Below are 24,124 nucleotides of genomic sequence, written 5' to 3' on the forward strand. Positions count from 1 at the left end.
AATTAATATCTTTCATGTGCACTTGATCAACATGAAAGTCTGCATTTACTGTAACATGTGTATGCTATGTGCGCACTGCAAGAAGCTCTGTGCATGCATTAGCCATGTAAACATGCGCTGCAAGTCTGGGTCTGAATGTGCACATATATGTTTGTATCTGAACAGAGATGGTTGCCCTTTCGCTCAGACGAAATAATTGGGTCACATGTGTGAACACCAGTCGAGGAAAATTTTAATCAAACTTAAGAATCCCCATTGTACATCCCCTCCAGCAATCAATTACCATCCAACTGGGGTAAATGGTAAAGAGTGCTGATAGCGCACTAACTCCACTAGAGAAAATGCAATTGTGGTGATGTGTGGCTTTCACAACTTCTATAACTGTGTTCATAATTATCAAAATTCACCACCTTGAGAAAAGTGTAAGTGTCTGTGGGAAGCAGAAAAGAGCGTTCAAGCACCTCCACCCCCCTTCTTTTAGTGCTTTGTGTAGTGGGTAAATAGGAGCCAGAGAGTGTGAGTGATGAGTTTATTAGCTCCTGCCAGCTGTGACCAGCCCTTGGGTATTATTGGTGGGTTGGTTGCATGGTTTGTGTGCGATGCTGTTTAGGTGGGGGCTTCAGGCAGGGCAGGGGGGAACAGGAGGGGCGCAGGGGATGGAGGCGGAGACGGGGGAGTACCCCATGAGAACCAGAGAAACTCCCTGGCAACTGGAGACAGGATAAACACTAAATGGGGCGCCCCCATTCATCTAGCACCAAGCAGTGTCACACAGCCAAATGACAGAGATTGAGAGAGAAGGGGTGAGTGGAGGGGGTGCAAATATCTGAATGAGTGTAAAGCCACTGGAGGCTGGTCAGCAGGAGACTTCCTGAACTGCACCTACTCAAATTAGTCTGCCACGATATTAACATATGGGATGCCAGTGTCCCTGAATGTATCACACTTAATTATTGACCTGCCAGACGTGGAATAAAATATTTTTTTTCTTTAAATTAGGAAAGGTGTGTGGGTGCTGTGGGTGTGGATGGTTAAGTTCAGTTTTCACTTCCACTGAGAACTGATAACCGTGAGAGCAGAAGACTACAGATCTCTTAGAGAGCATCTTTTGCAAGCACGTGTGCCACCGACACAACACATGCACGCACGTGTGTGCGCACAGCCGAGTCTTTGATGTTAATTGCCGCAATGTCATTCATGATGAGTCAGTAAACCAGAGGTGTCGGTAGAGCTATCACAAAGTGCGTGAGCGCGTGTTCACGGTCCTCACCGCACCGGTTCCTTCAGGGGAATTTAAATGCACCACGGTGGTCATCCGCCTGCCACACCCTTTAGAGTAAACAAAGGCGGACACAACTGAGCCACAATCCTTGGGCGATGACCGAAAAATCTCAGGGCCAACAAATGACTCTGATGGCATTTACAGAAGCGCGGGGCGTAGCTGATGCTGAGCCTTAATCATATTTGTTTGTGAAACGTTCTCGTTCTAATAGATTAGAGGTTATCTCCCAAACCGCCCCCTCACTTTTACGCACACATGCGCAAGTTTCGTGTGCTCCTCTCACACACTGCACACGTACACATACCAAAATATACCCCTTTGTCTTGGTCGCCTCACGGCGGTAGCCCCGTAACAGGAATTCAGCGGAGATAGAAGCAAGTGTGTGGACCAGACTGTCTCCTCCCCCCATGGTAAGCGCACACACCATGATTCTCCTCCCCCTGTACCCCCACCTCCCCTCCTCCACACCCCTGCTCTCCCCCCACGCCTTTGTGTGTGTATGTGCGCTCTGTGAGGCTGACTGCGTAACCCGAAAACCGTGTGACGGATGCTGTGCATTTAAAATCAGATTTAATTTTTTTAATTTTTGGGGGGAATTTCTTACTTGTTACTGTTTTGTATTTTGTAGGAAAGGGGGAACCTGTATGGGCAAATAAAGGGGAGGAACCGGGTGGACGCACGTGAATCTCTCACTTTATTCAAAGCCAGGAAATTTAAAGGAAAGGAACGCGTTACCAGCAAGTGCGGCAAATTGGACTTTCCACCATCAGCAACCCTCCTCTCTCTCTCTCTCTCTTCTCTTTCGCCATCCCTGCTCCTTCTCTGTAGGTCTCCTCACTTACTTCCATCATTCCTCCAACCTCCTATGATCCCAGAATAGCCTCACGGCGGAGCTCTCTCTAAATATTAGTGAAGGTTTTGGATTTCGGGGTGACTCTGGAGATGGATTAAAGGAACGGTGCACCGCAAAACTGGAGCAGCACGCACGACCACGCCGAGGGGGAAGGGGGCGACGGGATTCGGTGAATTCGCGGAGCCCCCGGGACAGAGGTGAGTGCTGTCCGGTAGTATAGAGGTTCTCTTCTCCCGTACGCAACCCAAAGAAAGCTCAGGAACCTATATGCTTCTCCTGTTGGCAGGAGCTGAGAGGCGACAGAAGAAAAATTAGCACATGGTTTTCACGTTTCCATCGTTGATGATATCATACGCAATCTGCTGATTTCTGCTTGTGGAGGAGTAACTGCCCAGTGGTCATTTTAATATAGTGTTTAATCAGATTCTGGTTACTAGAGCCTTCAATAGATGATCTAAAACAAATGAAAGCTTTTTTTCCCCTTTTTTTTAAAATCAAAAAACACATGATTCCTATCCATGAAAAATGAAATCAGTATCACCGTTTACACCCATCTCAATTTATATTATTAAGATAAAGCTACATTTAAAGGACGGCTGTTTCTTTCGCTGTAAAAGCAGGTGAGTTAAACTGACCAAGGTATAAAGTCGAGCAAATAGCGCTTTGCATATGTCTGTTTAAGGGCCCTGCAGTGCACATGGCTTTACATTAGCCAACACAGCAACTTTATTGCTGAATCCATGAATACAGTGAATAGAAAACTGGTGAGCTGTGGTTCTCCACTTCATATTCATCTCATTAATTAATTTCCAAGTTCATTTTTTTGAAAACTATGCATGAATAACGAGTAGGGAGACACCACAAATCTATTAAACTTTATTATTCTGTACTGTCCTGTACTCTTCTACTCTGAATAATAGTGTAGTAACTATAGGGACTTAGGGACAGCAGACATACACGGATCAGCCATTACTCTAAGACCACTGATGATGAAGTGGTTTAAAATCATTTTGCTTTGCTTAGAACTGGATCCTGCTTCTGATTTGTCTTTCTTTGGCATGTGCCAGCCCCTTCAATTAACCTCAAACCCCCTTACCTGCAAAGGCACTCCCCAATGGCAGCAGCCTCCCTTAGCAGAGCAGTACCCTTCGGCAACTGCAAAAGCTGCTCAGAAACAGCCCAAGGAACAGTACTAAGAGCCCAAAGCACCAACCCAGCCTGCAAACTCCCCAGATCACATTCCAATTCCCGCAACCCACAGAAATCCACCGCCAATGTTCTGATACCAGACATCACAAGAAACTCTCAGCGGTCAAGAGTACATGCCCTGATGGGTCTGACATTTTCTGGCAGCACAAAGGTGGTGTGTACAGTAATAGGCAGGTGGTCTCATGTTGTGGCTGATGCTGTGAAGTATGTGAAAAAAAATTCCCTTTTGAGAAATAAATTGCTGGCTTTGATTTTTTGTTTTTGTTCCCATTTGATTCAATTTAATCCCCACCAAAAAATCCCTCATCTCATGAATGCTACAGGATGACTGCTCTATACTGTTCTATTTTGTAGTATAGAAGTAGGTTATATTACAGTGCGTGAGTGATTATTTATCAGTCAGTAGATAGAAAATAAATTTGATCTGATCACTAACCAGTTAATTGTTTTAGATATGTTTTTAGCAAATCTCATTGCATAGCCAGTTGGCTAAATGTTCATCAAAATGAGATGTGAAGATGCCAACCTGGGCTCTGGGAGACTGTAATGGCCAATCTAGACAAAAGACACAAAGACAAAACAATAAGTTCATTCTCAGCTAATTCAAATTGTCAGCCAGCACTCTTTTCTATCAAACAAACAACGACAGGATGTCTTTTTTTAGAAGAATTAAGCTCAGTTCTCCAAGAGCTTTTACAAATATACCATAGTAGCTGCCCTGGAGGATTTTATAGTCACCCAAGACCTTGTCAGTACTGTAGGTTTATCATTTAATTAGTCACCCATCCATACATTAGCTCACTATCTTTAACCCCACCCCTGTGCTGATGCTCCCTGAGTCATATATTTTCCTCAGTGCCTGACAGACTGTTTCTGCATGCCATGGGCTATACAACCCACTTCATTCACAGGCATACACACAGACAAGATGTACACAAATCGCTTAAACTATAAACACACTCAGACACTTTGCAAGCACAAGCATAGCAGCTCAAACTACAAACAGTGCAGCACACACACACACACACACACGCACACACACATAAAAGATGCGCCTCAGAGGACGAATGCTGGTGTAATAGATAAACGACCCCCATTTCTTCAGTCAAGAAGCTCATTCAGTGCATGTTTGTGTGTGTAATGTGAGTTGGGGTGCGGTTTAAGTGCTGACTGGAGTAGGTCACTGAGACCAAGCTGCTGGGCGAGTGAGACCCAGACCCCAGCGTCTTCCTAAGCTGCTTTTAGCGACACTGAAATCCATCCATCCCAATATCCCCCCTTCTATGATCTTCACCCCCTTCCTACCCTCACCACCAGACATACAAATACACACACTCACACACAGAGACACACACACACACATTTGGCTTTTTTTGAAATATTTTTTTTCTTTGATCTGTGCTTATCTTGTCCTCTTCTCTCGTTTCCAATACATTTCTAGCGGTCATGGAAATTAGACTGTGGAAGTCTTTGATTCTTTGCGCCTTACATTGCCTCAGGGTCAGCCCCCCCCCCCCCCCCCTCCTCTGTTTCGAGAGAAACAGAAAAAAAATAAAAGAGGGAGGAGATTAAAAATGGGAACGAGAGAGGTGTGCAGAAAGAGGGACAGGTGGTGAAACGTGAAATGAAGGGTGAAAAGGCAGAGATGGGGATATGCTGAGAAATGATACAAGAGAGACCAGCAAGACAGAAACAAACAAGAGCTCAGCAGAAGTACTGAGATGTAGAAGGTGACAGAGGTAGAAAGACTTACAGAGGCCATGACAGCTTTCAGAAAACGTGAGTTTGTTGAAGGGTGATGTGGATGGTATTTTTGGATTCAAGCTTCACAAAAACCTTTGGGCCTTCTCTATTCAGTTGGGTCAGCAGGCCTTTGACACAAGGTGCAGTAGATTTGCATATGGGGCCACTGAGCAAGTGGCCACAGGCCAAATCTCCACATTCATCATATTAGTCAGTGCATGGATTGTAATGAAGATAAATATGGATAAAACAAAGGCAAAGTAACATATAGGAACAGGAATGTTGGTATAAAAAGAACTACTCACAAAGAAAAGAGGTCAAGAGGAAAGTGTTAGTAATGTGGTAGGGAAATGAAACCGATTGAAAAGGAGAGATAAGCAAAATGGGACAAGCAGAGCCAGGAGAGAGGGAAGATTGAGAGGGAGGGAAAGGGAGAATTGGGTAGAGGACAGAGAAAGAGGGGACAGGCTCTTATCGGAGGGGAATGGGGTTCTGTAGAGAGAGCTGTGAATATTTAACTCTGTTTAGTTTTCCATTCCTGCCTTTGGCGTTGGCTTGTCTCTGACGCCTTTTGACTGCCTGCAGGTTACTGATGGAAGGAGATATCTCTATATATGCACGTCTATAATTTTGTGGGGGAAGATTAATTTGAAATGTAACAGGTATGTAGAATTATTCTAAATACTAAGCACCTGAGTAAATGGTAACTGGGCTTCTTTTAGGAGAGGCTTTTTTCAGTTAATCAGTTCATTCTAATTCTTTCTAATTCTTTTCCCCCATTTGTTTATTTTCCTAGTGACATAAAAAACACTTTTCAAAATATGACAGTCTTGTGTGTTTTGTTGTCTCCCTGCATTTTTGGGTGGCTGCAGCTAAGGAGGGATAGCAGTCATGCTAATCAGAAGATCGGTGGTTCAAACCCTGGCTGCTCCTGTCTGCCAAAGTACCTTTAGGCAAGATGCTGAACCCCAAGTTATTCCTGATGTATCCATTGGTGTGCAAGTGTTAGACAGAAAGTACTTCAGCATAGAAAAAAAGTGCTTGTGTGTATGTGAACATACACCACCTTGCATTTAATCATTAGGTATTATTAAGCTCTGGCTCTCTTGCACAGTGTCTGTTTTGTCTTGCCTTCCTCCTGCAACTGGTCGAGCCAGATGGCCACCCCTCCCTGAGCCTGGTTCTGTCTGAGGTTTCTTCCTGACACTGGGAAGGGAGTTTTTCCTTCCCACTGTCAACAAGTGCTTGCTCATATGGAGTGGTCAGATTGTTGGGGTTTTCTCTCTATTACTGTAAGATCTTTACCTTACAATATAAAGTGCCTTGAGGCGACTGTTGTTTTGATTTTAAAAGCACTATGTAAGAACCAGCCCATTTACAACGTGTATTCAGACAAAGTCAAAATAACAACTTTGGATATTAAGTGTGCAAAAAATTAGACTGAATTATTAAATGTTTCTGTAGTACTACTGAATTGCTAAAGCAACGTTATACCATAATTGCTTAGAATATCTTTAATGTCTGTGTTTTTTATTAGTTTTATTATTACTCTAACACTCTAATGCTTTCTAGTTCATACAGAAAACTTTGCAGCACCAACCAGCCTTTGACAACTTTTTGACCTGCTGTTTCATTCATAAGTCAGGGCCTGGCAGACTTTTGAAACATCTTTTTGAAGCTTTAGATTGATGATTGATGGTGGAAATCCATGAACCTGCTCTGAAACTCCACTCTGACATCTCTTTGCAATCTGTTATCCCAACAGGCTGTGACTGGTCCCATCCCAAGATGACATCTCCCAAAAACAAAGCCAAGAAGAAACCACCAAAAGACAGCATGACACTGTTGCCATGCTTTTATTTTGTAGAGGTATGTGTCGCTAGATCAGATGCATGAATGAGTCACCTTTTTAAAATACAGATGCTTGTTTGACATTTCTCACTGCATTTATTGAATTAGTCCCTACTGAATCATTCCTTTTTCTGTACAATGATACCAGTAGTGAGTGCCTTGTGTTGATTGCATTTGGAGGCATCTGACATCTGTTGTAAAGCAAGCAAGACGGGTATAACTTGCCCTTTTGTATGTGTTTGAAAGTGTGTATTTGTTTGTACTGAAGATGAAACATTGGATGAATCACTTTTTTCCAAGCAAATATTATCTGCGAGTCACTCTTTGCTATGTCCTTGGTCGCATTTGTGTGTGTGTTTGTGTGCGTGCATGCATATCCAGCTCCCCATCGTCCTATCCTCCTTGGTGTCCCTTTACTTCCTGGAGCTGACAGATGTTTTGTCCCCGGCGATGGTGGGCTTCCGTTGCCATGACCGCGACCTCTCCATGCCCTATGTGGAGACAGGCGATGAGCTCATCCCTCTGTTGATGCTGCTGAGTTTGGCCTTTGCTGGACCTGCAGCTTCTGTAAGTCTATATGACACACATGTGAGGATCATTTGGGGTGCTAGTTTCCTGTGTTACCGAGTCCCAGAGTTACTCCATTGGATTGTGTATAAAAATATCCATCCATCCATCCATCCATCCATCCATCCATCACACCACAATGTTACGTGCTATACTTTAATAAATTATTCTATATTAGTCATACCTAATAAATAGGTTAAAATTGACTTCTATTAAGCATATATGTCTATGGCATTCAGTGCAATGACTATCTACAATCTGTGCAGTACTTCCTGCTTACACCCACCAGACACTTCGTTAGGTACACCTCTCTAGTACCGGGTTGAGCCCCTTCTGCCTTTAGAACTGACCGTAGTTCTTAATAACATAGATTCAATAAGATGCTGGAAACATTCTTCAGAGAAATTGGTCCATGCTGAAATGATAGTATCACGTAGCAGCTGCACATCTATGATCAACTCCACCGCATCACAAAAGTGCTCTACTGGAGACTGTGTGTGTATCTGGTGACTGTGGAGGCATTTTGATTGATTTTGCTTCTTGCTTGGTGGTTATGGGTGTGTGAATGTTTTGTGTGTTTTATGTTTTCTTTTTATGTGACATTTTTGTGATCTTCTGCCAAGAGACTGCAGATATTAATTAGCTTTTCAGGTGCAAATGGCAACATTTATCTTAATGTTATACATGGTCCTGTTTTAATTAAAAATAATGGATACACTGTCTGAACTGCTGAGAAAGGAAAGATCCATGCTTTCACATTATTTACATCAAATTACAACCAAATGTGTAACACAGCAGAAACTGAGACTCATCAGACCAGGCAATGTCCGATTTTAGCGAGCCTGGGTGAATAGTAGCCTCAGTTTTTTGTTTTTAGTTGATGCGAGTGGTAACTGGTCTTCTGTTGCTGTAGCTCGTCTCCTTCAAGGTTTGACATATTCACATTATTTGAGCTACTGTTGTCTTCCAATTAGCTCAAAACAGTCTGTCCATTCTCCTCTGTCTTCTGACATCAACAAGGGATTATTGTTCAAAGAACTTCCCTTCACTGGAAATTTTCTCTTTTTTGGATCATTATCTGTAAACCCTAAAGATGTTTGTGCAGGAAAATCCCTTCAGTTGATCAAATACTCATCTGGCATCAGAAACCACGCCACGAGACATTTTAATAACCTTTCTTCCTCATTCTGAGTTCTCAGTTTGAAGTCAAGCAGGTTGTCTAGACCAGCGTTCCCCAACCTTTTTTGCGCCACGGACCGGTTTATGCCCGACAATATTTTCACGGACCGGCCTTTAAGGTGTCGCGGATGAATACAACGAAATAAAACTAGTACCGGTACCGAAAAAAAGAAAATTTATTCATAACACACGTGAAAAGACCAAGGAAAACCGAGTAAACGATAAAAACGATAACAAAATAACTCTGAAAACCAATAAAAACCCTGAAAACTATACATTTCACACCTGAGCCTCAACTTTCACGGCCCAGTACCAAACGACTCACGGACCGGTACTGGTCCGAGGCCCGGGGGTTGGGGACCGCTGGTCTAGACCACGTGTACACATGTAAATGCGTTGCTCAATGCTTTTATTTGCCATGTGGTGGTTTGATTAGATGTTTGTGTTAACGAGCAGTTCTGTAAAACCTTTTTGTAATTAAAAATATTTTTCTGCCACAAGTTTATCCATATTTAGATATTATGTAATATAATTTGACTTGTTATAGTAATACTCTGCTGCCCTGTTTCCAGACATCCAGTTTCTATTGGTATTTTGGGATTGTTTTAATTTGAAAATTGATTGAAAACTTATTAGAGCATGATTTACACAGGCTGAACTAAAACAACATGTTAAATGAACCTAAAAGTTTGAGTAATAATTATATTTAGGTTTTCCACTGAGCATTTAATTAACATTTAATGAACTCCTTATATGAAAGTGTTGATTAGCTCTACCAGAACATAATCCTGTCACAGATTCAGTGACCTATTATATGTCTGAAGCTTTGAGGGTTTGTGAGTGCTCCACATAAACATCCCGCAGATACACTTGTGCATATAGACAAATGCATAGATCACACAAATGTACAGCTTGTCAAACACTCACAAAGCAAGATAAATGTAGACACTAAATATATACCTGACATTCCCATGCACATCATCGAACACACCACAGGCCCTCCAATCAATATGCACACTCGCACCCAGACGCACACATTCCTAATCCTTCAGCAGACCTCTCCAAAACTCATCTATCATTCCGACTGAAAGTGATCACTGTTCAATAGCACCTTTGCTCCATTCGCTCTACAATGCATTGTTTCTCATCGATCACAATATCTTGTATCTGACAATGATAGATTCAAACTTTTCAAATCTTTTTCTTTTTCATTTACTCTCGTAGTCGTTTGAAGTGTAACGAAGAAAGATTCCATATCTTTTATTCTCCTTTTTTTTTCTCTCCCTCTGTCTGCAGATTATGATGGGGGAAGGCTTGATGTACTGCATGCAGTCCAAACTGAAGACTTGTCCAAAGTCAGAAGGCAGCATAAATGCTGGAGGCTGCAGCTTCAACTCCTTCCTACGCAGGACCGTGCGATTCGTCGGTGTGTATAACTGCCAGTCCTTCAGAGCGTTTGGGCTGCTTGCAGGAGTTAAGGCCACACTGTTATTCAGAGCACACTTAGTTACATGGTGTAATAGTTCAGGACAAATTATTGATGGGCATCTCTGAGGACATGTGAGAACTCTGTTTTTCTAGTTTTTTTGTATTGTCACTACCCAAACAAGCAAAATAAAATAAAATAGTCATATTAATACAATGAACAGTTTATCAAACTGAGGCCAATGGAAGATGCGTAGGTTAAATTCTGTCCTTTATGCAAACCACAAAGTTAGAGCAAAATTCTGTTGTTCTTAAGATGAATATCAGTTTTGGCTCTGACAAATTATTCATCCTTCTCAGCCTGCAACTTTATCCCTGTTTTAGAGTAGAGAAATAAGCTAATTACATGCATTAAATGAAGGGTGGCTTAAAATGAAAAAGGCATGATATCATACTCTACAGGAAATATCTTGAGGCTGACTTTGAGCTTTGAAGTGAAAACAGTAATTAATTCACCTTGCCAAATTTCTCTGTCTGCGGGAAAGCTTCAAAATGTGACAAACTGAAGGCTTTTGGTGTCACTTAAGGTCGGAGCAAATTAAGCGTAGTTTGCGCAACTGTACACATTCATAAATGAATATCTCAATGTCCGGAAACCACCAGAGGCTTTTAGTTCATTTACTAAGGTTGCCTTACTATCTCTTCCCTTTACCTCTCTCCCTCAGGTGTTCATGTATTCGGTCTCCTGGCAACAGCCCTGGTGACAGATGTCATCCAGTTAGCTACTGGCTACCACGCCCCTTTCTTCCTTACTGTCTGCCAGCCTAATTACACGGCCCCGGGAGTGTCATGTGACAACAATGCCTACATCACACAGGACATCTGCATGGGCAAAGACCAGTATGCTATTATGTCAGCTCGGTAAGGCATTCATTTATAACTAAAGGAGAATAAACACCGAATGTCTCCATCTGCTTAAAATCAAAATTTGCATCATTGCACATATAAAAACAACATAAACGCTAATAAGACAAACAGATTTAATGAAGTCGTTAAAGTAAATCATCAGTGCACTTGTACAGAGTCTTACCTGTCTTGTCAGCGCTCTGGCTCCATGGTCTGTTGCCTTGTAATAAGAATAAGACAACGTTGTGCTACCTAGTTTATTGTCAACATGCCTGCAGTTGGATGCAGCTCATAACTAGAGATGGCACGATACCACTTTTTTATGTCCGATACCGATACCGATATCATAAATTTGGATATCTGCCGATACCGATATGAATCCGATATAGTGTTTTTTAATCAACAAAACTGTTTTTTAAAATATCTTGCTGCATTTTGCAAGTCTGCAAGTTCATACTCAAGTTTAAAACAACAACTACACTAAAGCTATTCTGTTATACCTGTATACAAAAAAAATATTTCATAGTTCAGCAATACTGATCAATCTAATAAACTTAGACCTACACCATTCTCCCTATTCTGGTATTTTAAAGAGTACTTAGCGTAAATATTAAGCAACCTAACTAATAGGGTTCCAACTCCCAGCAACAACAAAAATAAATAAATAAAAAATAGGGAACCACCCCTCACGCACCACCTCATGATGCTTAATCGACGTAATCAACCTTAATTTGATGCAGTGTGAAAAAAAAATGCACAGAAATATTAAATAGATTCAACATCTTTCTTCAACAAAATTGCAGACTGCACAGATGGTACCTTCCCAAAGGAAAAAGTACTATAGCTTACTAGGGTATATATATTAGACTTAATAGTCACTATGTACAGTAATTGACTTCTATTCGTTTTACATCAAATTAAAACTTTGGGTGTCAGATAATTATTTATTAAAAGCTCGACATTTTAAATGAGAATAAGAAAGAAAAGTATGTCTTTGTGCCCCCTTTTCCCAGTTAATGCCCTATCGGCCCCCCTGGCTAAACTTTGCTAGATCCGCCCCTGCACAGTTACCAGCGTCAGCTACGTAGAAAACGATCCTGGTGTAGAAAGTAATATTAAATAAATTCTAACAACAGCTTATCAAGCTTAAACGTGCTGCTGTTGTTCAGCCGCTGGTTTCCTCTTTCTGGTGCAAAGTGGGCCAAAAACAAACAAGAAAGACGGACTCGCTACAGAAAAGCCGATCAGCTGATCATTTAAGCAGTTTCACGATTGAAGTAGCAGCAGGAGAGGAGAGGCAGTCGCTCGTTAAGCTTAACGCAGGAATGCTTTACAAACATTCAGAGATGGACTTACACACTTGCTTTACTTCTCTCGGGGATAACTTTGTCGGAGATGAAATGCCAGGTTGCTAGCGAAGCTCCAAATGCTATCCAGACCACCGACAGGTCCCGCATGCCACAGCCGCTCTATCACGTGATGCATACTGCTCCGACGTGCTAACGTTCTGAGGTGAGTTACTGCGTGTTGCAAGTTTTGTGAGGTGCTTTCGTGATATTTAATGGATCGGATTACATTTTTTATTTTTCTCCGATATCCGATCCAGTAATTTAGGTCAGTATCGGACCGATACCGATACGTAATATCGGATCGGTCCATCTCTACTCATAACTATACATCCTTAATCAGAAAATGTAACCCAATGTATTATGACAATAATGTTGCAGATTTTACTGAATAGGGTGAAACATCACTGTCTTGCAGGAGTATAGCAGACAAGGACTAATGACAACTTATTGAGGGGATAAAAAGATAAAAATAGATAGAAATGGTTGCTTAAAATAATAAGGATTTTCTTTTTAATGGCATACTTGATAGTAAAGCCAAATGTTTATTTGTATAAGAAGACCTGCCACTCAGCTGCAGAATCTTCCTCGCAGGTGCTCTGACTAAGTTTGGGTTTTGTAAATGCTCTTTTGCAGTGCATTTTCTAACAAGCAGACATAGGCTAGACAAATAAGCTCCGATCTATGGGTATGAGAGGCACTAAGCACACACACACACAGGAAAGATTATAGCTAAATAGAGTTGATACAGGGATAATCCTTGTAGTACAAGTGCATATGTTAGCACTGCTTTACTTGCCGTGACTCTTATTGACACAATGCATTCTACTTGCTACTCACCTCAGTGTCTAAAGGATTAGCAAGACATGTTCTATAAAACGCTTGCAGTTTTTGCCAAAACTAACATCATCTTAACCTAAATATAGTTCCAGCCTTGATCCTCAAATTCATCCTTTTCACCTAACATCACGTCATTATAGGCATGCCCACCCGGAGGGCAAGATGTGTGTTTTTTTTTCCACTGCTTCTCAATTATTTGTGTGTGAAAATACTAAACCTGCTCACAAGAACAGTGGAAAAATCTCACCAGCACAGATTACCAATGCTCAGTCATTTACACTGACACAGAAATAAGGCCTGATTAGATTAGTCATAACATTTTTAATAATCTAACAGTATTACTGGCTTGCCACTACTGCCCTGTAAGGCCGACTCCAACTGAAACTAACTACCAGTGGATCGCTGTTATATAGCTTGCTAACATTACAACCGACATTTGCTTTGACAGTGAGCAGTTTCATGTCCTTTACCTCCCAAAGCAGCAACAATGACACACCCAGAGCAAAATTTGTACAACGTAATGGGATTTTTTTCTGTACTTTCATCCTGTTGGCCGTGAAAGTGAAAGGGTTGTTCAGAGAGGAATCTATAGATCAGTAAATTGCTCTGGCAGAAACTTGGCTGGGTGGTTTCTTTGTGCTGGAAATACCACAGAGACTCTTGCATGTGGATTGATGTATCCAAAATGGGCAGTGTGTCTACATTTTTTTCTCTTACTTTGAGAAGTGATCGCAATATTCACAGACAGAAACAGAAGGAAATTTGACAGGCCTGTGCTGGAGTTCTATGGAGTGTCCAGTGTTGACCTGCATGTTTGAATGGTGTCCAGGGCTCTGTGCCTGGAGGGCAATATGACTGAAATCTATTCATAAAATAGACCTTTAGACCAGCCAAAGTGTATTCAGACTCCAGGTCTAAAAGAAAACATGGCCTTTAAAGAATAATCCTTGAATTTAGCCTGAAAAAAATGGGAAACGATAACACAACAGCAGAAGTTAAGAGCAAACACAAGATTTCTTTCATTTTAAAAAAAATTAAATTAAATAACATTTCTGACCTCAATTCAATCACTCTCCCTTTAATGTTCCCACTAATGCCCAGTGGTATTCTCTTTGTGTTTATTAATGTTCACATCCAAGGACACACACTCAGTCTGACAACTCTCAGTCGGGCAGACACACAGATTTTAATGTCAAATGCAATCCGGGCATAACAAGAGCAGCCGCGACAGTTTTATTCAGGTTTATTCAAGAGGCAATAAACGCTCTCAGAATACACAAAGTCCTTTATGAAAACAGGAATCGAATTCTTTTTTTGTCTTTACTCTTCCGCTTCTAACTCTCCCTTTTTCTCCCTTTAGGAAAACATTCCCATCCCAGCATGCAACGCTCTCTGGCTTCGCTGCCGTATATATCTCTGTAAGCACTCCCTTCGCCTTAATTGCCGCATGTGTTTGCTTAAGTGTTGTGTATCTGCATGATGTTTGTTTGCTTGTGAATATGCGTGTGGTTCATTTGATGCTTTTTTTTATGAATAGCTGATTCATTAGAACTTTAAAACAGGAGAAAAACTATATGCAAGGTAACCATGTTTAGTTTGATACTTTTTCTAAAGCCTGAATGATACATTAACATTTTGTATCTTTGTCCTAGAACAACAATTAAATTTGTTTCATGATAACTATCCAGAACTTCCACTAATTCATAACAAACATTGCTGCTGGCATCATACAACTTGTATGATCTACAACCATATCAGCAACTTTCAACTGGAATTAACTGCCATTTGATACATAGTTCATAGATTTTCAGATTGCATATTATCCTCAGGCTGGGCTCACATCTGACTCAAATAAAAAATAACTGTAACTGTCAGATTGAGGTCAGGTTTGGGGGTTTATTGTTACGTTCTAGTGGATTTTTTTGCCGTTCTGCAATCTGGCACTGACTGCAGCAGTATGTGAACTGTACGGCAAAGTAGCACTGTCATTTTTCCACGAGGTAACACCCTCCCACACACACACTCCTCCACCAATGGCTATTGCAAGCTACTGGCCATATCACTGCTGCCTCAGTGAGCCCTGTATGAGCTCATTAAAGCTCACTGGACAGATTTCTGACAAGATAAGGCAGGGGAGCTGGAGAAAAGCAGCTGTTGGGTTTGTTAGCACTACAACATGTTGTCGGATCTTCGCGCTGATGCCAGGTCATTTTTTTTCAGTTCTGGTCATACCTGTCCAGCAAATTTAGACATTCATGTATTTATTGTGTTCAGTATAAAAAAACTTTGCTGCTAAATTTAAATGAAATCAAATAAAGAAAATACCTAAGAAAATTTCTCCACAAAAGGCAGATAGTTGGTTCAAGAAGTGCCGAGAAAATCTGCATCGAAAATAACTCGCATCTCTCCAGGCTGACAGATTTTCCCTCTTGCATCAAGAAAAGCAGGATTTTTATGCACAGCACTAGATAGACAAGCTTGTTAGAAAGGAAATTTTTTGCAAAGCCTGCATTCTGTCACTCAGCTGTCCTCCGTTTTATATAATCGAAATATGGTGTGCATGCAGAGAATGCGAACGGCCAGTAACTGTAAATATATTTTCCCCCTTTCACAGCCTGACTTTCTCACTCATCGACTTTGCTTTACTGCCAAGACATTTGAATTCGAAACTACTTTACCACATGAGCTAAAAAAGAAATATACAAATAAGATCAAAATAAGTTCATTTCCCTTTTTCAAGACAATATGAGTTATATTAAAGAGAATGCTTCGAGCTGCACAGGAAACAAGTGCTATTGTATAATGGATGTCTTTGGAATAATTGTTATTAAATATGAATCTATATCCGCTTTACTTTAGCTTTTCTTAGTACAAAGGGGGATTAAAGGAGGAAAAGCCTGTATCTTTAAAAATACTTTTTTAACATTTCAGTATCTTAACTGTACAGATAAGACTGAAAAACTTTTTAAGTGTTGATCATAGACTGTATTTGCAAAAGTGACCGTATTTGAACAGAATGGTCCAAGGAGCACCTAGTATTTAATTAGCCTGTTAATACAATTTACAGCATAGCCAGCCGTATTAATTGTCAGGTAATTGAATTCAAAAGGTAGCAACAATGCACACATGCTCAGTTCAGCTTAAGTGGTGCCAAACAGACAGCTTGTGGCTATTTAACTGGCTGTTGCATCCAGCTTTAACTGGCACATCCTGGTTGGCTTCATTTTTCAGTCCTGGATCTTGGAGGTAATGGGCAAATTATTCGTCTTTAAGAATGCAGCCTGGAGAGCTGTTTCTCCATTTATGTTAGGCTAAGCTCCAGACTTTGGCTTAATATCTAATAAACAGATATGAGTTTGGTGTTGATATCTCTTCTAACTAGCATATTGTTTTATTATTAACCGGGTAATGCAATCTACATTTGCACTACACACTGTAAAGTAATTGTCTATGTGCACCTGAGGTAAAATTATCGTAATGCCTTTTAATCTTAATCCCGGGCTTCATATGTCTCAAACGTCTGCTCTTTGCTGATATGCTGTGTGTGTTTGTTTCTCTCTGCAGATGTATTTCAACGCCAGCATCAACAGCACTACTAAGCTGCTGAAGCCGATGCTCGTCTTTGCTTTCTGCATGGCAGCAGGCCTCGCTGGCCTGACGCAGATAACTCAACACCGCAGTCACCCTATAGACGTGTACGTGGGATACGTGATAGGAGCCGGCATTGGAGTCTACTTGGTTAGTTCAACAAAGTGCACAAAAATGTTTGCTCCTGCTTTTTTCCCCAATTGCTTTATATCTAATAATAGAACTTTCTAAAAAGAAATCTGAATTAATGAAGATGTCTACAAATCTTCTATTTTAGGCCTATGTTTGTGAATTAAGCATCAGCATGTGTTTGGATCCATTCAGGGATTTGTTTGACTGTGAGGAGTAGTTAACCATCAATATGCAGCAGGGTGGGAATGACAAAATGCACATAAATAGATTTTCTTATTAACGTGGTTTAGTTGTTTTGCTGCGACTGAACTGTCCCATTGTATTATTCTAACAGTATCACAGCATGTGCTAACAAACGCTTCTTTCTTTCATCACCTCTCCTCCCTGTGTGGCTTCCATATATTTCTCTCCGAGCATTTTTTTTTTTTACTGGCAGCCTATATATAGCCTTTTCTATTACGGAGGGAAGGGAGAGGGAATGAATAATCCGATAAGAATTTTCTGGAACAATTTCACACTTCGTTTTAAGAAAACTTGTCGTTGCCATTTTCCACGCTCCCCTCCTCCTCGCCTTCTCTGTCTCTCTCGTCTTTCACTTTTCAAGAGGGGGAGTTTTTCTCCTTGTCATTAAAGGATGAAGAGAGGGGTTAGAGAGGGATTCACGCTGACCTCAGGAGAATAGCAGGAAAGAGAGATGTCTATTCACGCAAACTCTCTCCACTAATATGAAAATCTAAATTTTCCCTCCTAATGATTAAAGAAAACACAATTTCATGCTCTAGTCTTTATTTAACACCCTGAGTGGTTCTATTTCCTCATTTATTTCTCCTTTGTCCCTCTGTCCCTTGTTAGGCTGTGTACGCAGTGGGAAACTTCAAAGCCTCGGAAGAAGATGCTCCGTCTTTACAGAGACTAGCTTCAGCACAGCAGAAGGATGGCCTGAGGGTGTTGAGTCAGAGGAGCCATGACTCCTTGTACAGGAAGACTCCCAGGGTGTCTGAAAGCAGGGAGGAGCTGGGGTTGGGATCTGGAGCACGGAGTAAGGTGAGGAGGGAGAAGGCATCCCTGGCCTCCCTCAAACGAGCAAGCGCTGATGTGGAGCTTCTGGCGACCAGTCGTCCCATGGGCAAGGAAACCATGGTAACCTTCAGCAACACCTTGCCTCGAGTTGCAAACGGCAACAGCCCCATCTCACCCTCAGAGGAGCCAGTCACCACCCAGCGTCACATGACGTTCCACGTGCCCTTCGACCCACAAAGGTCTCGGCAGCTGGTGTCAGAGTGGAAGCAGCGCTCGATGGAGCTCCGTAGCCAGAGCTCACGAGATGAGGAAGAGGGAGGAGATGGAGGAGGTGAAGGAGGCACAGCTGCAGGGGAAGGGGGCGACCAACAAATGCCGTCTTCTCTTTATCCCACAGTGCAAGCCAATACCACCACACCGACTGGAGCCAGGATGGTGGTGGCACCCCCACTTGTTCACATCCCTGAGGAGGCCTCTCGGCCACCTCCTGTTTCCCCTAAGAGTGCCAAGACACGGGCAAAGTGGTTGTCACTCACAGAGGGAGGAGGACTAAAAGAGCCTGGAACAGGGCCCATTGCCGTGTCGACTCCCCGTGTGCCCAACACGCAGCCCAACCAGCCTCCCAGCCAGCAAAGAGTCACACAGGTGAGGTAGAAATTAGAAAATGAAAGCCTAAAAACGATCACAACGATATTATCTTTAGCCATAATTTTTCATACTTTATTGTCACGTGGCATGTAGCCAATTCAGTTTAGACAGGAACGGAGATTTAACAGCTGCCATATGCTGTGTAAACTACACATCTATGATTTATTTTTGCTGGTATAATCAAAACAACACTGGTGGGAGCAATTTCACTGATTAGTTTCCAACATAAATCAGTCTCATAAGACTTCAAATGCTAATTATAACTAGAGTTAAATCTTCTGAAAATATTTTAGAGGTATATAATAGGTTATTATCATGCTCTGCCATGTCCACGCCAAAAAATGTCCCTCTTCCTGGATAGTTGTTGAGTAATTTATTTGCAGCTGCTCTTATATATGGATTATCATGAGATTTTTGTCTCTTTCTTGCAGGTCGTAGCCATGTCAAAGCAGCAGGGTCAAGGACCTACTACTCCTTCCACTAAGACATCAGAAGGCGGCTCCTCCTCTGGTCCTGGCTCTAACTGCTCAGAGTCACCATACTACCGGATACCATCTGATCGAGACAGCTGCACTGGGAGCAACCCAGGGAGCATCGCTGGCAGCGGGAGCATCGTCACAATCGACGCTCATGCCCCTCACCATCCGGTGGTGCGTGTGTCGGCCACTAATGGCAAGCCGTGGGAATGGAGAAACACCATCAGTGGCAACATGATGGCCGCTGACCCGACGGGTGACAAACACCGTGCCGCGCTGCAGCGACAAGACAATGTCAGTCATTACCGGGACTACAGGACACTCCCAGTGAAATCAGACTCCCTGTGCTCCTCATCGGTCAGCTGCAGTGCCGAAGGAGGAGCTGATCTGCCTCCCCCACCTTTTCCCACCTCCTCATCCCCTCTTCCGCCCCCACCTCAGCTGTCGTCATCCCCTATCCCACCACCGCTTCCTCAACCATCTTCCTCTCCCTTGCCTCCCCCTCCACCACCAAGCTCCTCCCCAATGCCTCCGCCTCCCATTCACCCCACCTCCTCTCATATGCCTCCACCTCCTCACCCATCCTCTCAGATGTCTCCACCACCCCTCCCATCTTCCTCTCAAATGCCTCCCCCTCCTCACCCCTCTTCTTCCCAAATGCCTCCACACCCACACCCATCCTCTTCGCCCTTGCCTCCACCACCGCATCCCTCTTCCATGCCTCTACCTCCTCACCAGTCTTGCTCCAGCATGCTTCCTCCACCTCCCCACCCTGACTTACTGATAGATGGCCACAACCAGTTATTGTCCCGCACTTCCACCCTGCCCCGTCGGCCGTCTGTGTCCGCCCGAAGCCATGCTGAGCAGGAGCACTACTACAAGGCCATGCAGAACGAGAGGATGTTATAGTGAAGCGTGAAGACAAGAGACACCATTGTAAAATCACAGATTGTACTAGAGAAGGGAGGACTCTTCTCAAAGAGACACTGAAGAAAAGTAGGCAGCGATAGGTGAACAGAGTTTTATGACTTTTGAGAAATGATAAAGTGGTTTAGAGATCCTGGATATGGAATTGAGGACTAGGTGAAAGTCTGGCAGAATACAAACTCAGCAGGGGGAATCTTTTTTTTTCCACTTCCTGCATACACAAACTACCCACAGTGTTAGCTCAGCAGCCCTCACTGAGAAAAGAACAGACAAGAAAAGAAACGGATGTTAAATAGAGCAGGGAGAGAAATTAAAAACCCCAGTTTACCTCTGGTTTCAGCACGCACATCCTCTGTGTTTCAAAGGAGTCGAAGAGGCTGCAGCTGAAAGAGCTGAATGAATGGATTGGGATTTGCTAAATCAAGTTTCCCTTGAGATGGGGATGAGACTCAGAAAACAAAACAACCACAGGCAATACTAGCTTTTCTTGAAGTTGAATAACTGTTTGAGGTTGCCAGCCATTACACACAGAGAATTTGCTCTTGTTACTAGCTATAAAAATCATCCTTCAAAGCATTCAAAAGCTATAAGGATGCCGTAAAGTCAAGTTCAAACACAGGTTTAAGAGTACTTGCCAATAGCAACAACTGACAAAACCACAAATTCTTATACCTCCAAATAAACAAACCACATAACAAATTCTTACATTTGAGATCAGGCAGATGCGCTTGCATTTACCAGAAGAAGCAGATTTAGGAAACATTGCTTCTGGAAGGTAAGCAAGAAGGAGGAGAAAGGATGATTGGATGTGGGGAGGATCGTGCACAGTTGGGCACCCCTATACAGACGTCACTGAATGGATTACTGTAGCAAACATGAGAGGCAGTCAAGTGGAAAGAGAATTATTCCTAACATGAAGAATGTGGCTGGACACAGCACAGCAAGCCAGACAGACGGTCTGTCTTTTCTGTGCACGAAACCTTCCACGGAACAGAGCTTGAAGCCGCGCTAAGGAGATTAACGTGTTTATCAAACCATGCTAGTACACTCTTTGTATTTGGCCCTCTTGCAAATCGTAATAGTAAAGGGAATGTTAATGGAAAGCTGCCCAGCCAGTAGTGTTGCCCACCGTAACCTTGGAACAAAGTGGCTTCAGTAGGTACCAGTTGGATGGGCGAGCTGGCTTTATAGCTCAGTAAAAAAACATCCTTATGAGTAGATTTTAAGTTTTCAGGTCTTGAAAGTCTTTTCACTAGCATTTTGGCTTTCACTTTGCTTCTAATTTATCAGGAAAAGCCAAACAGAAAGACCCAAATCATTCTATTCATAAATTACTAATACCTGCAAGGTCAGACTTCACCTATCCATTATCTATACCATTTTTTTCGTTGCAGTTTTAAGAGATTATCAACTATACCTTTTTACAATATGAGGCTAAATTATTCTATTTTATATTTAAAAACTTCCCAGTTTAAAAAAACAGCCAACCAGCACTATGATAAGCTAGGATTTCTTTGAAATAAATGTTGGTAAAACAATCTTAACTCAAAAATTCACTTCCTCTAGACTTTTCATCAGCAAATGTAATTTTCTACTGTAGAGCTATAATCTTCAGATAAACTATGGCCAACATGCATTTGCTGAAGATAACCATGTAATACGTTGGAAAGGCCCAGTACAACTGAGCAAGAGGGCCTTGAAGTGAGATTTGCCCACTGCACTAGAAAATGACTCCAAATCATAGACAGTTGTAAAGATGGATGCATCTACAGTAATGTCACCCACTGGTTTCTGAAGACTCACCATCGCTATTGTGGTTGCAAAAAAATTAAAAAATGGATGTGATAAGGAAAAGCAGATCATACTGTGAAAATGCATGCTCATTGAAGTGAATATTGTTATAGTTTGGCAATATATACAAAAAAAATGGAATTAAATTGAATTGAACTGAATCATTGGCTAAAGACTTTAAATTGACCCTCATTAAGAAATGAGTGTGCGGTTTCATAGCAGAGATAATTGTCTATTTTAAAACACAGAACAAGCAAAATCTACAAAACAGCCTTAATTTTTAATTCATTATGTCCCAAAATGAGTGACTGAGCCCATAAACATCAGTCATTCATCAACTGATGGGCAACCTAAGATTTTTTAGTTTTCATTTTTATACTGTCTCTGGTCAAATACAGTTCAGTGAGTTTAGGCCTTCAATAATTAGTTTACAGAAATGATATTCAAACCATATTGATAACTGATTAACTCCAGTCAGTTAAAGAAAAAAAATGTTGTTTGAGGATTTCACTTGCATAAACATGAGGATTAGGAATATGTGGTGGGTTTTTAATTGGTTTCTCAAAAAAGGCACTCTCAATACGCCACTTAGGGCTCTGGAAAACCGTGAGTGACGTTTTTCTTGATTAGTCAGAAGAGGCGGTGGTGTTATCAGTCAGTTAAACATTTCTTTAAAAAATAATCATTTCAGCCCTAATTATACACTTCGGAGCAAGATCTGTGAGCAGGAAAAGTGAACACAACTAGTTTGGTGTTCCTTCAGTGCACTCCTGCCCTTTCTTTGTAATTATACTTTGTTGTATAAAGTTGTTATCCAGTTCATTTTTTGTCAGCAGATATTCTGTCCAATGACAAGTGCTTTATATGATGCCATTATTTGATCATACCTTAATCAAATACAGACTCAGACACACAGATGAAGTTGGTTTGCACCCATGCACCACAACACCTGAAGGATACATGGACTGATACTTTGTAAAGTAGGAAGAAGCTATGCTAAATGGAACAAGTTGTATTTTGTAGTGGCGCTCCTCAGGCGAGGAGCTGTTAGATAAAGTTGCTCGTCAGTTTGTGCTGCATGTGTGTACGAGTGTGTCCTTTTTTTATAACCTGACCTTTTGTGCTTCGAGTCTGCGATGTTACATTTTGACAGACAGACATGCCGGTGATCATGCCATTTTGACTGTAAAAATATTTGCCATTACTTAATATTATTAATACTTATTATTCCACAGTCCTCTTTTTTGGACTAATGTTTTCTATCTGTTGTGATGTGTAACATTAATAACCTCATTGAATAAAAAATAAGACTTCTTAAATACAGTTTTTAGCTTGTGGTACTTGAAAGCAGAGTCGGGGGGATGTATTATGGTGCGGCTGAAAATACAGAGGGGGTCAATGCCGAAGCAGCTTACTGTTACTCTAATGAAAAAGATCTTTTTCATTGATTCCTCGAGAACGTGCTCATTCATGCGCTCGCACTCACACACTAACACAAATACGCATGGCCAGATGGATGCAGCAGAGCCACATTTGCGCCTTTCCTGTGGGCTAGTGTCAGGTTTCCATAATGAATTCTGCAAAGAATCATGGTAGATCCCAGTTAACCTGCAGGGATTCAGTGCTCAGTGGTCTTTTTTTCCTGTGTGTGTTAGTATGGAAAGAATTGTCCAAATGTGTACTTTTACATAAAAATGTCATTTTTAAAATATTTGATATTTTTCCAGTATAAAGCTGAGATGATTTTCTTTTTATTTCTAGATCCACATGCATCAGATTGGATGATTATTAATATATAAATGAGAGTTTTGGTGTTTTAGTAGTGCATGGCCCAGATTTAGCAAGGTTGTGAGTCCTTCCAGATATGTGTCAGATGTGGGCATTTGTTTCTTTCATTTGAATCCATGTCTGTCTGTCTCTGCATGTATTCATATTTGTGTGTGTCCGGTGCTGTGGAGCATTGAGCTGTGTGATGAGGGTGTAGAGGTAGTGGGGGGTGCAGATGGTGTATCGAGGCCTGAGGACAGTCAGCCTGTCCATGACTCACACTCAGCAAGCCAGCAGCTCTTTTTCCCTGTCTTCTCCCCTCTCTCTCTCCTCAGTGGCCCAGAAAGCACGAGACAACAAGTGTGTGTGTGCGTGTGTAAGTAAGTATGTGTGACTGCAGGAGGCAACAGAAAATGCAGACTGAGCTGTCTGTATGCATGTGTCTATTTTTGTGTCCCTGTGCTTGTGTATGCTTATACTTTTGTGTGTGTGTGTGTGGGTGTGAAAGTGGCTGTCCAGGAGATACTGGTGACATCCTTTTCAGCACTGGTTTACCACTGCAGAAACGCACAAA

The 24,124-nt window shown here is 41.8% G+C and overlaps 1 protein-coding gene across 1 annotated transcript; it reads left to right on the forward strand.

Moving 5' to 3' along the window:
* The first annotated feature begins 1,781 nt into the window (after nt 1-1,781).
* On the forward strand, nt 1,782-20,311 carry LOC113012402 (phospholipid phosphatase-related protein type 3-like). The gene is made up of 9 exons (XM_026152576.2): nt 1,782-2,332; nt 6,853-6,956; nt 7,320-7,505; nt 9,981-10,110; nt 10,835-11,030; nt 14,562-14,619; nt 16,766-16,939; nt 17,774-18,586; nt 19,021-20,311. Exons 2-9 carry the CDS (start codon nt 6,876-6,878, stop codon nt 19,972-19,974), a joined length of 2,592 nt encoding a protein of 863 aa, XP_026008361.1. The 5' UTR covers nt 1,782-2,332; nt 6,853-6,875; the 3' UTR covers nt 19,975-20,311.
* Nucleotides 20,312-24,124: the final 3,813 nt, after the last annotated feature.

Source organism: Astatotilapia calliptera, chromosome 19 (genome assembly GCF_964374335.1).
Source record: "Astatotilapia calliptera chromosome 19, fAstCal68.1, whole genome shotgun sequence".
In the NCBI taxonomy this organism is placed as follows: domain Eukaryota; kingdom Metazoa; phylum Chordata; class Actinopteri; order Cichliformes; family Cichlidae; genus Astatotilapia; species Astatotilapia calliptera.

Excerpts from the sequence above, each read along its gene's own strand:
- LOC113012402 (XM_026152576.2), top strand. The coding sequence starts at position 6,876 with ATGACATCTCCCAAAAACAAAGCCAAGAAGAAACCACCAAAAGACAGC. Across the intron at positions 7,506-9,980 it reads TTGCTGGACCTGCAGCTTCT|ATTATGATGGGGGAAGGCTT; the intron begins GTAAGTCTATAT and ends CTCTGTCTGCAG. Across the intron at positions 14,620-16,765 it reads TCGCTGCCGTATATATCTCT|ATGTATTTCAACGCCAGCAT; the intron begins GTAAGCACTCCC and ends TTCTCTCTGCAG.